General features: G+C 49.1%; 1 protein-coding gene and 1 long non-coding RNA gene across 2 annotated transcripts; one reads left to right on the forward strand and one right to left on the reverse strand.

Annotated features, from left to right (window-relative positions):
• Window positions 1-201: 201 nt before the first annotated feature.
• Window positions 202-12032, reverse strand: NOP2 (NOP2 nucleolar protein). Its single transcript, XM_074006158.1, has 16 exons — window positions 11948-12032; window positions 11550-11659; window positions 10137-10182; window positions 9899-9987; window positions 9471-9706; window positions 7245-7300; window positions 6972-7125; window positions 6675-6872; window positions 6447-6536; window positions 5262-5349; window positions 5045-5185; window positions 4319-4458; window positions 4069-4158; window positions 3819-3941; window positions 3469-3697; window positions 202-975 (listed from the first exon to the last, which is right to left on the reverse strand). Exons 2-16 carry the CDS (start codon window positions 11653-11655, stop codon window positions 326-328), a joined length of 2436 nt encoding a protein of 811 aa, XP_073862259.1. The 5' UTR covers window positions 11656-11659; window positions 11948-12032; the 3' UTR covers window positions 202-325.
• LOC135966145 (uncharacterized) lies at window positions 2675-4739 on the forward strand. Its single transcript, XR_010579258.2, has 2 exons — window positions 2675-2856; window positions 3019-4739. It is a non-coding gene; the product is annotated as an uncharacterized lncRNA (long non-coding RNA).
• Window positions 12033-12102: the final 70 nt, after the last annotated feature.

Raw genomic sequence — 12102 nt, forward strand, 5'->3', positions numbered from 1 at the left:
CCAGAGTTCAATCACCCCTAGCTCTGACTCCAGGGCTCTCCCTTCCTGGGAAGACTCAAGGCTGCAGGAGCCTAAAACTGACCTGATTTCTCAGTAGCACCCAACCATTCCCTCTCCTCAGAAGATCCCAGTCCCACCTTCCCACCTCTACCCTTAAAGCAGCAAAGGCAGTACCCAGTTCCCTCAAAAATACTCAGCGGCCAGAGGTGGTAAAATGTGTATTAAATTTCATGGGTATGCACAGTGGAGAAGGCATCCTCATAGAGGCAAGAGTTCCAACCCGGTGACAATGGCAGTGAGCCACCCCAGTCTAGTTTTCAACCATCTAAGACAGGAGCAGCTGGCCATTGCCCCTGGACTGAGATTTCTTCCTCTTTGCTGGTGGGGGGCGGCTGGAACTGATGGGAGACACAGTCGGAGGCTGAGGCCCCTTGGGGGTGTCATTCTGTTTCTGGAAGGCAGCTTTCTTGAAAGGCTGCTCTGGCAACTGCTGCTTCTCAACCCCCTTGGCCCTTCCAAGGGGGTGATGATGGTCCTTAGGTTTCAGGGTGGCCTGAGTCTTGGATGGGGATAACACAGCCGGTGTTTCTGTGTCTGTGCCCTTGGGAGGGCCATTCTGCTTGAGGAAGGCAACTTTCTTGGAGGACTGTAATTTAGGCGATCGTTGCTTTAGCTTCCCAGTCACCTTGGACTCCCTGATCCCTTCAGCTTTTCCAGCTGGCTGACTGCTATCCTGGCACCTGGAGGAAGCTTGGGTCTTTCTGACAGAAGGTACAGTGGACAATTCTGAGTCTGCCCCTTTAGAGGTGCCATTTGGCTTCTGGAAGGAGGCCTTCTTGGGACGTTGCTGTTTCTGCAGCGGCTGCTTTGTCTTTGCAGCCCCCTTGGCCTTTTTGGCTGGCTGGCTGCTGTTCTCAGACTTGGGGATGACCTGAGGCAAGTCTACATTTTTAGGTGTGGCTGTTTCAGAATTTCCTGGGGTTAAAATTAAACAGATGGTGTCAGAAAATAGGCCTTATCACCGTATTTTATTTTATTTTATTTTATTTTATTTGAGACGGAGCCTCGCTCTGTCGTCCAGGCTGGAGTGCAGTGGCATGATCTCGGCTCACTGCAAGCTCCACCTCCCAGGCTCACACCATTCTTCTACCTCAGCCTCCGGAGCAGCTGGGACTACAGGCGCCCGCCACCACGCCCATAGAATTTTTTTTATTTTTAGTGGGGACAGGGTTTCACCGTGTTAGCCAGGATGGTCTCGATCTCCTGACCTCGTGATCCGCCCACCTCAGCCTCCCAAAGTGCTGGGATTACAGGCATGAGCCACTGTGCCTGGCCTATCACCATATTTTAATATTCTCATATTAAAATATGAGAATTGCCATCTCTTGGGCAGGAGCTCCACACAATTAGGTCAGTGCCTAAGAGCAGATTACCGAAATTCCCATTACTTAATTAACTTGGCCTTTACTCAAGTCCTACTTGAACCTTAGTATTAAGAGATCACTGCTTATAGGCCAGGTGTGGTAGCTCACACCTGTAATTCCAGCACTTTGGGAGGCCAAGGCAAGTGGATTGCTTGAGGCTAGGAGTTCAAGACCAGCCTAGTCAACATGGTGAAATCGTCTCTACTAAAAAGATAAAAATTAGCCAGGGATGGTGGTACCTGTCCACACCTGTAATCCTAGCTACTTGGGAGTCTGAGACACAAGAATCACTTGAACCTGGAAGGTGGAGGTTGCAATGAGCTGAGACTGCACCACTGCAGTCCAGCCTGAACAATAGAGCAAGACATTGTCTCAAAAAAAAAAAAAAAAAAAAAAAAAAAAAAAAAAAATCACTGCCTATCCTTGGGCCAAAAGATTTTTTACAGAAAGCTGCGCCCTCTTGAGGACAGGAAGTAACAAGACGCTGTAAGGAAAAAATGAATTGGTTTTGGGTATTTTTTTTTTTTTTTTTGAGACAGAGTCTTGCTCTGTCGCCCCAGCTGGAGTGCAGTGGTGTGATCTCGGCTCACTGCAACCTCTGCCTCCTGGGTTCAAGCGATTCTCCTGCCTCAGACTCCCGACAATCACAAGAGTGTGCCACCATGTCCGGCTAAGTTTTGTATTTTTAGTAGAAACGGGGTTTCACCATGTTGACCAGCTGGTCGAACTCCTGACCTCGGGTGATCCACCCGCCTCAGCCTCCCTAAGTGCTGGGGTTACAGGCAGGCACGAGCCACCACGCCCGGCCTCACAGAGTCTTCTAAATGAATTTGAAGCACTAGCCTTTATTTTATTTACTTTTTTTTTTTTTTTGAGGCAGGGTCTCACTGTGTTGCCCAGGCTGGAGTACAGTGGTGCCATCATAGCTCACTGCAACCTCAAACTCCTGGGGCTCAAGGGATCCTCCTGCCTCAGCCTCCAGAGTAGCTGGAACTACAGACAAAGTCTCCCTTTGTTGCCCAGACAGGTCTCAAACTTGTGGTCTTAAGCAATCCTCCTACCTCAGCCTCCCAAAGTACTGGGATTTACAGGCATGAGCCACCACCATACCTGGCCTATTTATTTTTTAAATCAGAGAAGTTTTTTTCCACACGGATTATGATGAACTGCAGGATAATTAAAATATGTACTTTTTAAGTTATAGCAAATTTTACTATTTCTTTTTTTTGAGACAGAGTTTTGCTCTTGTTGCCCAGGCTGGAAAGCAATAGCATGATCTCAGCTTACTGAAACCTCCACCTCCCAGGTTCAAGCAATTCTCCTGCCTCAGCCTCCTGAGTAGCTGGGATTACAGGCATGCACCACCACACCCAACTAATTATTATATTTTTAGTAGAGACGGGGTTTCACCATGTGGAATTCCTGACCTCAGGTGAGTGCTGGGATTATACGCATAAGCCACCACGCCCAGACAAATTCTACTATTTCTGAAGTAGCTCTTCTCTCCCTCTTGCAATTAAACCCAGGGTTATATCCCAGTAAGTAGTGTTCTCAAGGCTGTTTCAGAAAACCCCACCCTTCCCTTGAGATGCAGGCCGGACTCCTCAAGATGGCTGAGAAAACAATCTGCAATGAGTGTGACGGGCTGAGAACTGCTGACAAAGCTCTGTGGAGCTCTGTTCCAACCCAGTGCTGAGAATGCTGGACCAGCAGAGGTACAGTACCAGTAAGTCAACCCTCTGCCAAGAAGGAAAAGAAACCACAACCTTCATTTGGAATGTATTTAGTGCTGAACAACTGCAGCCACTTGGCAGAATAAAGGAAAAGGCCTCCATCCATATGAACACTTCAGCTTATTCACATGGGGTCCAGCACTCAAAAGCAATTCTAGCTGGAATGAGAGGGTTCTCTCATCCAAGCATGCAAAGGTTGGAGTAAGGGATGCATGAATCTTTCCTTTCCCTTCCCTTCTGTCACGCCATAAAGGCTCCTGAAAGGTGAAAAGAGCAAAGGTGGTGATGAAGGGTAGAAAAAGATCACTCACCTGTCTCGGACTGAGGGATAGAATTGGAGAATTTCTTGAACTTGGCAATGAAGAACCCATCCATATTGTGGGTATGAGGGTAGAAGCGTCGGGCAGAACGCAGACTGGGGTGGAAGCGCCTTTCTCGAAAGCGGGTAAAACCCTCCTGGCCAAAGTCTAGGCCTGTGGGCACCAGTCGCACATTCCTCTTTTTCAGAGCATAGTCTACCACCCACTCATTCTCTTCCACCTGGATGTTGGGGGAAGATAAACAAGGGAGGAAAAAGCAGAGCTGGAGCTGAAGGGAGCTCACAGGGGCAAAGAGCCCCCCCAGCCCAGCCTCCCCTGCTCTGCCATGGCAGAGGCCTCACCATGATAGAACAGGTGCAGTAAACAAGGTAGCCTCCTGTCTTGGAGGTGGCATTGACAGAGTCAATAGCACTCAGAAGCAACTCCTTCTGGAGGTGAGCACAGCGCAGGATGTCCTTCTCATCCTGTCCCAAAAAGAGACCCAAAAGCAGCCTCAGGAGGAGAGGGGAGCCCAGAGCATGTCCCCATTTCACTTTCCAGCTCTACGAGACCCAGCCAAGGCGTCTCAGTGGCCACCACCTGACTCCTCACCTTGTTAGTCTTCACGGCTGGGTCCTTGGAGATGACCCCAGTGCCACTGCAGGGAGCATCCAGCAGCACTCGGTCAAAGCCCCCCACCACCTGGGGAAAAGATACAGATGAATCCTATGTCTCTTCCGCAACCAGCAGCGCACTATTTACTAGTCTGAACTATTTACTAGGGTCAAGTCTGAACACTGAGGTCAGGAAGGGAGAAGGTCAACTGCAAGAAGCCTCAGGAGACACACAGCTTGAGTCTCACCTTGGGGAACTGGCGCCCATCATAGTGACTGATAACGGTGTTGGTGACTCCCAGCCGGTGCAAGTTGCCCACAACACTCTTAAGCCGCTCAGCATTGGCGTCATTGGCAAGGATCACACCCGTATTCTTCATCAGCTGGGCTAAAGGGAGGGCAGTAACAGTGCTGATCAGCCAGTTCCACTGCCTCCATACTAGCTCCCACCCTCCTGCTCAGGAATCCACAGAAGTGGTATCACCTCAAGGCAACTTCACTCCCAACAAGCCTGCCTACTCTACAGGCTGATCCACTCTGCACTAGCCCCTGGTGGTCAGCAAGTCTACCAACGTGGTTTTCCCATTTTTACTGAACACCTATCTGGTCCTACATACTAAATTACTTCTTTTAAGTGATAGCAGCTTAATAAAAGTTATGGCTGCTGAGTATGTGCTGAATACCGCCAAGGACTTCTAAATGCATCATCTTAACCCTCACAATCCAAGCATAATCCAAGGGGAACCCCAAGCGCAATTACCATCCCATTTTACAGATGACAAAAGAGAATCCAGAGTCAGATGTGTATAAGTGGCACACCCGGCACTGGAACCCAGGCCGACTCCAGAGACTGCTCCTCACCACTCTGCTAGAGCCTGCACATCGTGTTCCGTGAGCGCTAGTGAGTCAGCAACCCCATCTACTTTCAAAAGCAAGACAGCCCGATGAATCCCACCTGCCTGCCCGTCTCATACCCATGTAGCTGGTCTTTCCTCCAGGGGCACAACACATGTCCAGGATCCGCTCATGTTCCTGGGGTGCCAAGGCCATGACGGGCAGCATGCTGGAGGCTCCCTGCAGCATGTAGTGCCCAGCCAGGTACTCGGGGGTGGCACCTGTGGAGGAGGACCACCCTGTGACATGCAGTAGGGACAGGGACAGAGGTAGAAGGGCTCTTGGGTGGAGACTTACCAATGGGCACAGAAGAATCATATACCACTAGTCCAGTCTTTGACCACTTGCCCAGGGGATCCAGATTAACCCCACGATTGATTAGAGCCTGAAGAGGGATGAAGATTTTTTTTTTTTTTTTTTGAGACGGAGTCTCACTCTGTTGCCCAGCCTAGAGTGAGGTGGCGCAATCTTGGCTCACAGCAACCTCCACCTCCCGGATTTAAGCAATTCTTTCTTATGCCTCAGCCTCCTGAGTAGGTGGGACTACAGGCATGTACCACCATGCCTGGCTAATTTTTGTATTTTTCATAGAGATGGGGTTTCACCATGTTGGCCAGGCTGGTTTCTAGCTCCTGACCTCAGGTGATCTGCCCGCCTCGGCCTCCCAAAGTGCTAGGATTACAGGTGTGAGCCACCGCACCCAATTGGGATGAAGATTTTAATAACCTCATAGGCTACTCTACCCAGAAAACAGATGAAGACATTAAAAACATGGCCCATGGCCCCACAACTCCTAGGGTGCTTGCTCCGAATACAGTCATCATGGACTCATTGAGCAGTTTCTCTTTCCCACTCCATCCTACGGTGCCCTTTTTTTCTTAACCTCAGGCTCCTAACTCAAGGTCTGAACTTCATCCCAATGGAGCAGGATGCCACCTCCTGTTACTTTATTTCCTGGAAGTGGCATCTGATTTTCTAAGAGGCTGACCCCTCCACCATACTAAAAATTTAATGATACTGGTTATAGCACATTACATTATTAGGTTTTCTTCACACCAGGAAATACACAACACATATAACCCAACAACTAACTTTAGAACAGGGGTCGTTAACCTGGGGTCCCTGAACCCTCAGAAATGAGTTTAAAATATTGACTGTGCACATGTATTTTTTTTCTGCAGTCAGGAATCATATTTCCCCAGCTCCTCAATCATCTCCCTCCATTTTCCTTGGGGGCAGCACGCTCATCCTGAAGTCTCATCATCCTAGTCACAGGGAACAGAGGTTGGAGGGATGAACTTCCCATTCCTCAGAGGTCCTAGGCCCCCAGCCTGCCAGAGATATCAGGCCTCTGGGTTTGCCCCTCAGGGTCATGCTTAGGTCCTAAGGCCCCACCCAGTCAGGGAAGCACAGGGCAATCTCTGGAGTTGGCAGAAATCACTTCCCTTCTGAGATGAGCAAGCCTCAAAGGCCACCCCTCACCTGGGCAAGGTCTCGGCGTCGGGTTTTCAAGGTATTGGTCCGGAGGGTGATGGGCCGAGGCACCTCATTAGCTTCTAAGAACTCCACCAGCTGCCAGGCAAGACAGCAGGGAATAAATGAGGATGGCTAAGGAGCTCAGTCAGGGGAGCGGGGCAAGGGGGCTGAACCTCTTCCTTACACAGGGTAAGGAGGTGAGAAAAGAGAGGAGGCATTCTGGCAATCCAGTACCTCAGACAGAGGGAAGAGGTCCATGAGCTTGCCAAGCAGGAAGTCTCCATAGGAGTAGTAAGTGGCCAGATCCTTCTTGAGCCGGTTCAGGTATTCAGAACGAGACCGCCCTTCCTCCCGCTGAGCCCCAAAATCACGCAGAATTCCCACGATATCCTGGATCCGCTTGTGAACTCGTTGCAGGTCTGGAGCCTGGGCATGTGGGCCTGTTAAGGAACTGTGTCATGATGTCCTAGGGCCTGGAAATCCCTCTCCCAAGCACCTTCCTCCTAACTCTTCACTCTGTCCTGCAAGGATATCCTGCTCCATCTCCCCGGCAGGGGGCAGCACAAATGGTTCCTCATCCACATTGATCTGCAGGCCCCCATCTGCCTCCTCCTCCTTTGAGGGGCCGGACTCAGGGGTCACTTCTTCCTCCTCATCCTCCGTCTCCTCTTCACTCCACTGGACCCTAGAAACAGGTCCAAGAACAGAGTGATTCACAGACCAAAACAGACACCTCCTCCTTCCACACAGCTTCCCCACCCTAGCCGCTGCCTATGCTCCATCCCAGTAGCTTCCAAAACTCACCCAGCAGCAGCTTCCCGGACCTTCTGCTTCCGAGCAGCTCTTTCAATGGGCAGCAGCTGAAGAGACACAAGGGCTGTTAATACAGGCCTGCCCTTCCATCAGCCCTTGTAGCACTTTCTATCTCTGTATCTTATTTTCTCGCAAAATAAAAATCCAACACTTGCTCTCAGAAGGAAATAGAGGAGCAAAGAAACGAAGATAAAATTGGCACAATATTGATCACTGTTGAAACTAAGTAATGAGGGCATGGTGGTGCACGCCTGTAAATACCAGCTACTCAGGAAGCTGAGGCAGGAGAATTGCTTGAACCCGGAAGGTGGAGGTTGCAGTGAGCCAAGATCGAGCCACTGCACTCCAGCCTGGGCAACAGAACAAGACTCCATCTCAAAAAAAAAAACAAAAAACAAAAAACAAAAAACCAAGTAATGAATTGAAGGGTTCATTACATTTTTCTTTCTACTATTATGTGTTTTTCACTTTTCCATTAAGAAAAAAAAAAAAAACTTGAAAAACACCTGCACATACAAAGGACAAAAATTGCCCTTGACTACCATTTTGCCATATTTTTTTTAGAGAAGTCTTGCTCTTGTCCCCCAGGATGGAGTGCAATGGCACGATCTTGGCTCACTGCAACCTCCGCCTCCCAGGTTCAAACGATTCTCCTGCCTCAACCTTCCAAGTAGCTGGGATTATAGGCATGCACTACCATGCCCAGCTAATTTTTTGTATTTTTAGCAGAGACGGGGTTTCACCATGTTGGCCAGGCTGGTCTCGAACTCCTGACCTCAGGTGATTTGCCCACTCGGCCTCCCAAAGTGCTGGGATTAAAGGTGTGAGCCACCACGCCTGGCCCATTTTGCTATATTTTTTTAGAGTTACTCTGTATTTTTCACATAATCCATTTTCAAGTTTGTTTCTTGCTTTTTAGACTTCAGCTAAATCACAGGCATTTTCATAGACACAATGACCAGTGTTAACTGCATCATATGCATGAACCATAACTTAAACATATTGTATATTTTGGAAGTTTCCAGAGTTTTTGGCATTATGATCCACATGGTGCCTGCAAACCTAATAATGACCCTATTATAGATACAAAGGGATGGAAGAAAGGGGTGCACATGGGGACTTTCTCTTTTTTTTCTATACGATTCTAATAATACATCTACATACTAATTGTATAATAATTTCCTGCACCTCAGTAAAGAACTATTTGCTGATGTTTTGGATCATCTTCCTTAATAGGGAATTACTATGTCAAAAGGAAGAAGTTTTTGTGTTTTTTTTTTGAGACAGTCTCACTCTGTCACCCAGGCTGGAGTGCAGTGGTAAGATCACAGCTCACTGCAGCCTCAACCTCCCAAGCTCCAGTCATCTTCCTGCCTCAGCATCCTGAGTAGCTGGGACTACAGGCGTACGCCACCACACCCAGCTAATTTTTAAACAAGTTTTTTAACTTTTTTTTTTTTTTTTTTGAGACAGAGTCTCACTTTGTTGCCCAGGCTGGAGTGCAATGGCACGATCTCGGCTCACTGCAACCTCCGCCTCCCAGGTTCAAGCGATTCTCCTGCCTCAGCCTCCCGGGTAGCTAGGAGTAACTGGGATTACAGGTGCACACCACCACACCAGCTAATTTTTGTATTTTTAGTAGAGATGGGGTTTTGCCACGTTGTCCAGGCTGGTCTCCAACTCCTGAGCTCAGGTGATCCGCTCACCTTGGCCTCCCAAGTGCCAGGATTATAGGCGTGAGCCACTGCACCCAGCCAATTTTTTAATTTTTTGTAGAGACGGTATCTCCCTGTGTTGCTCAAGCTGGTCTCCAACTCCTAGGCTCAAGCAATTCTCCTGCCTCAGCCTCCCAAAGTGCTGGGATTACAAACGTGAGCCACCATACCCAGCCAAAAGGAACAAATATTTCACAGTTCTGAGATAACTGCTTTATAAAAAGTGCATTTCTGTTCCCATCAGTGGAGCACACCATTGTCCACCTTCCCACATCCACACCAAGAGAGCCTTCTAGATTTTTTTAAATGCTCTATCCTACAGCTCCTTCAAACTTGTAGGTGCACTGGGAGAGGATATAAGGCAGTAGGGAAACAGTGATGGAGCACAAAAACCCCTTTCCTCTAGTCAGGCTTATCCTTGCCACTAAGAAACAGTCTCAAGAATCTGGAAAGAAACTAAATAGCAAGGGTCCTTCTCTGAATGCCCAGAGATGAATCTCACCTCTTCACCTTCCTCCTCATCCTCAGAGTTGGAGTCAGCTCCATAGTCATCTACCATATCAGCATCATCCTCGGAGCCCCAGAGGTCCCCCTGGTTCACCACATCATCTTCTTCAGAGTCTTCCTCCTCCTCTTCCTCATCACTGCTAGGTGCTGGGCGCTTCTTGCCTTGAGCAGCATTAAATAGGGACTGGGGTCCCTTCTTACCAGCTGTCTGGACAGCTCCTGCAAAGATCCCTAAGGGTTTGACGAGTCCTGGACTAATGGCAGCCACACATTCCCGGGCCCCACACCCTGGGGAGCCTGTACTTTCTACCCCTCAGAATGTCCTCTGGCTGTTCCTTTCATTCCGGAAATGTTTAGCAAGTCCTTCCCTACCCAGGACCCAGAGGACTCCTCATGTAGCATCCAGCTCTTAGTTTCACTGACCTTTTGGTAGCTTTCCAGGCAATGGTTTGGCCTCAGGGGACTTATTTGTCTTAGGGACTTCAGCAGAACCCAGCCTCCTCTTGGCTGCCCTGAAAAGACACAAGAGATTCAAGGAGTAAAGAAATGGAAAGATATTTCCAGGTTCTGCCATTTCCACCATAGGGAAAAGTGAGAGTCCAGAATTAACTCTGTGGTCAAAGATAAGCAGTACCAATTAAGTCCTGACACCCACACTTACCTCTTTCGAGCACGACTAGACAGCCTCTTGGAATTTTCGTCACTTACTGTATGAAAAAGAAAAACGAGGCAGAACAAGTTACAGGGGACACTGAAAATAAATGGGAATGGAAATAAACATGGTAAGAGAATTAGTACACTAATTAAAAGGAGTCCATTTAAATCTCAGCCCTGTCATTATTTAATAATTGTATATGAGTTTCTTTTTTTTTTGAAATGGAGTTTCACTCTTGGTCTTCCAGGCTGGAGTGGTGCAATGGCGTGATCTCAGCTCACTGCAACCTCCGTCTCCCAGGTTCAAGCGATTCTATTGCCTCAGCCTCCCACCACCACACCCAACTAATTTTTGTATTTTTAGTATAGACACGGTTTCACCATGTTGGCCAGGCTGGTCTTGAACACCGGACCTCAGGTGATCCACCTGCCTCGGCCTCCCAAAGTGCTGGGATTACAGACGTGAGCCACTGAGCCTGGCTATACGAGTTTCTTAACCTCTCCGCATCCATTTCCTTAATAGTGCCTCTCTCACAGGGCTCTAAGATGATGAAGTGACATAACAAGACCAACAAGTTCAACATAGTGCCCAGGACTTGCTACTATCTCAATAAACTGCATCCTTTATCCAAAGCCCAACACAAACTCCAGGTCCTGTGTTATCTCCCACCAGTCTTCCACACAGTAGACTACTACTTGGCATGGAGAAGCCGGATCCGTGCTTTTCCATTTCCATTCCTTCCAAAAAATCAATGACTGACCCCTCCCCTTCACTACTTCCTCTTGGTACAACTTAACCCATTTTTCAAAACCCAGCTTAACATGCAGTTCTCGGGCCGGGCGCGGTGGCTCAAGCCTGTAATCCCAGCACTTTGGGAGGCCGAGACGGGCGGATCACGAGGTCAGGAGATCGAGACCATCCTGGCTAACCCGGTGAAACCCCGTCTCTACTAAAAAATACAAAAAATTAGCCGGGTGAGGTGGCTGGCGCCTGTAGTCCCAGCTACTCGGGAGGCTGAGGCAGGAGAATGGCGTAAACCCGGGAGGCAGAGCTTGCAGTGAGCTGAGATCTGGCCACTGCACTCCAGCCTGGGTGACAGAGCAAGACTCCGTCTCAAAAAAAACAAAAACAAACAAAAAAAAACCATGCAGTTCTGCATGGGATCCCCCTTCCTCTGAACTCACAATGTTTTAAATCACACCTTTTCTTGCATGAATAGTTGTGTCCGTGTCCTCACATCTCTACGACCTAAACAGTTCCCTACAATCTAAACGACAGTGTTTCATTCATACCTCCTAGTAACTAATACATAGAAGATTCCACTTAAATAGAAAATGAACAAAGACTAAAAAAGAGAAGAGGTTATGATACAGAATACTGCAAAAGCTGAGGGATCAGGAGACCACAACTAATCCTTACCTGCAGGCAAGAATCTGGCGAGTTCTGTCTCGGCACCCTTCTGCTTCCGGGCCTTTCGGCCTGGCCCCCGCTTCTCCTTCTTTGTAGGGTCCAATTTGCGCCCCATAGTACTATGGCAGACAGAAATGTGAGAAGGTGGCGTCGCGCGTGCCGGAGGAAACGGCAGAACGCAGGCTTGGCGTACTATAGTGGGAAAGGGGACAAGCTCAACTCAGCACCCGCAACTCACTCAGCACCCCCGATTCACTCAGCACCCGCGACTCAAGTACCCCCGCTATCCCCCTGGAGGCCGACCGAACGCCCTCCCACCCTGAAACCCAGGTAGTGCACTCCTCTCCCCACGTCCCAGACCAGGTCAGGGCTGCCACCCTTCGTCCCCCAATTTCCTCTAGACCCACCAGAATGCGGGTTAAGGCCCGAGACTGCCTTTGGGGCCGCGCTCCACGTGCACTCCGCAGCTAGCTTTCGGCCGCCACTCCCCACAGAGTCCTTCCACGCAGGCGCAAGGGTAACGCTAGCCTCGCGGCCCCGCCTCTTCCTGTTATGCCCAGTC

This window comes from Macaca fascicularis, chromosome 11 (assembly GCF_037993035.2).
Source record: "Macaca fascicularis isolate 582-1 chromosome 11, T2T-MFA8v1.1".
NCBI classification, from domain to species: domain Eukaryota; kingdom Metazoa; phylum Chordata; class Mammalia; order Primates; family Cercopithecidae; genus Macaca; species Macaca fascicularis.

Bases quoted from the DNA above. Each gene is read 5' to 3' on its own strand.
- NOP2 (XM_074006158.1), bottom strand. From the start codon at position 11,655: ATGGGGCGCAAATTGGACCCTACAAAGAAGGAGAAGCGGGGGCCAGGC. The intron at 5,350-6,446 runs GTGAGGGGTGGC...ATCCCTCTTCAG, and splicing joins GACGCCGAGACCTTGCCCAG to GCTCTAATCAATCGTGGGGT. The intron at 3,698-3,818 runs GTGAGGCCTCTG...CCCAACATCCAG, and splicing joins ACTGCACCTGTTCTATCATG to GTGGAAGAGAATGAGTGGGT.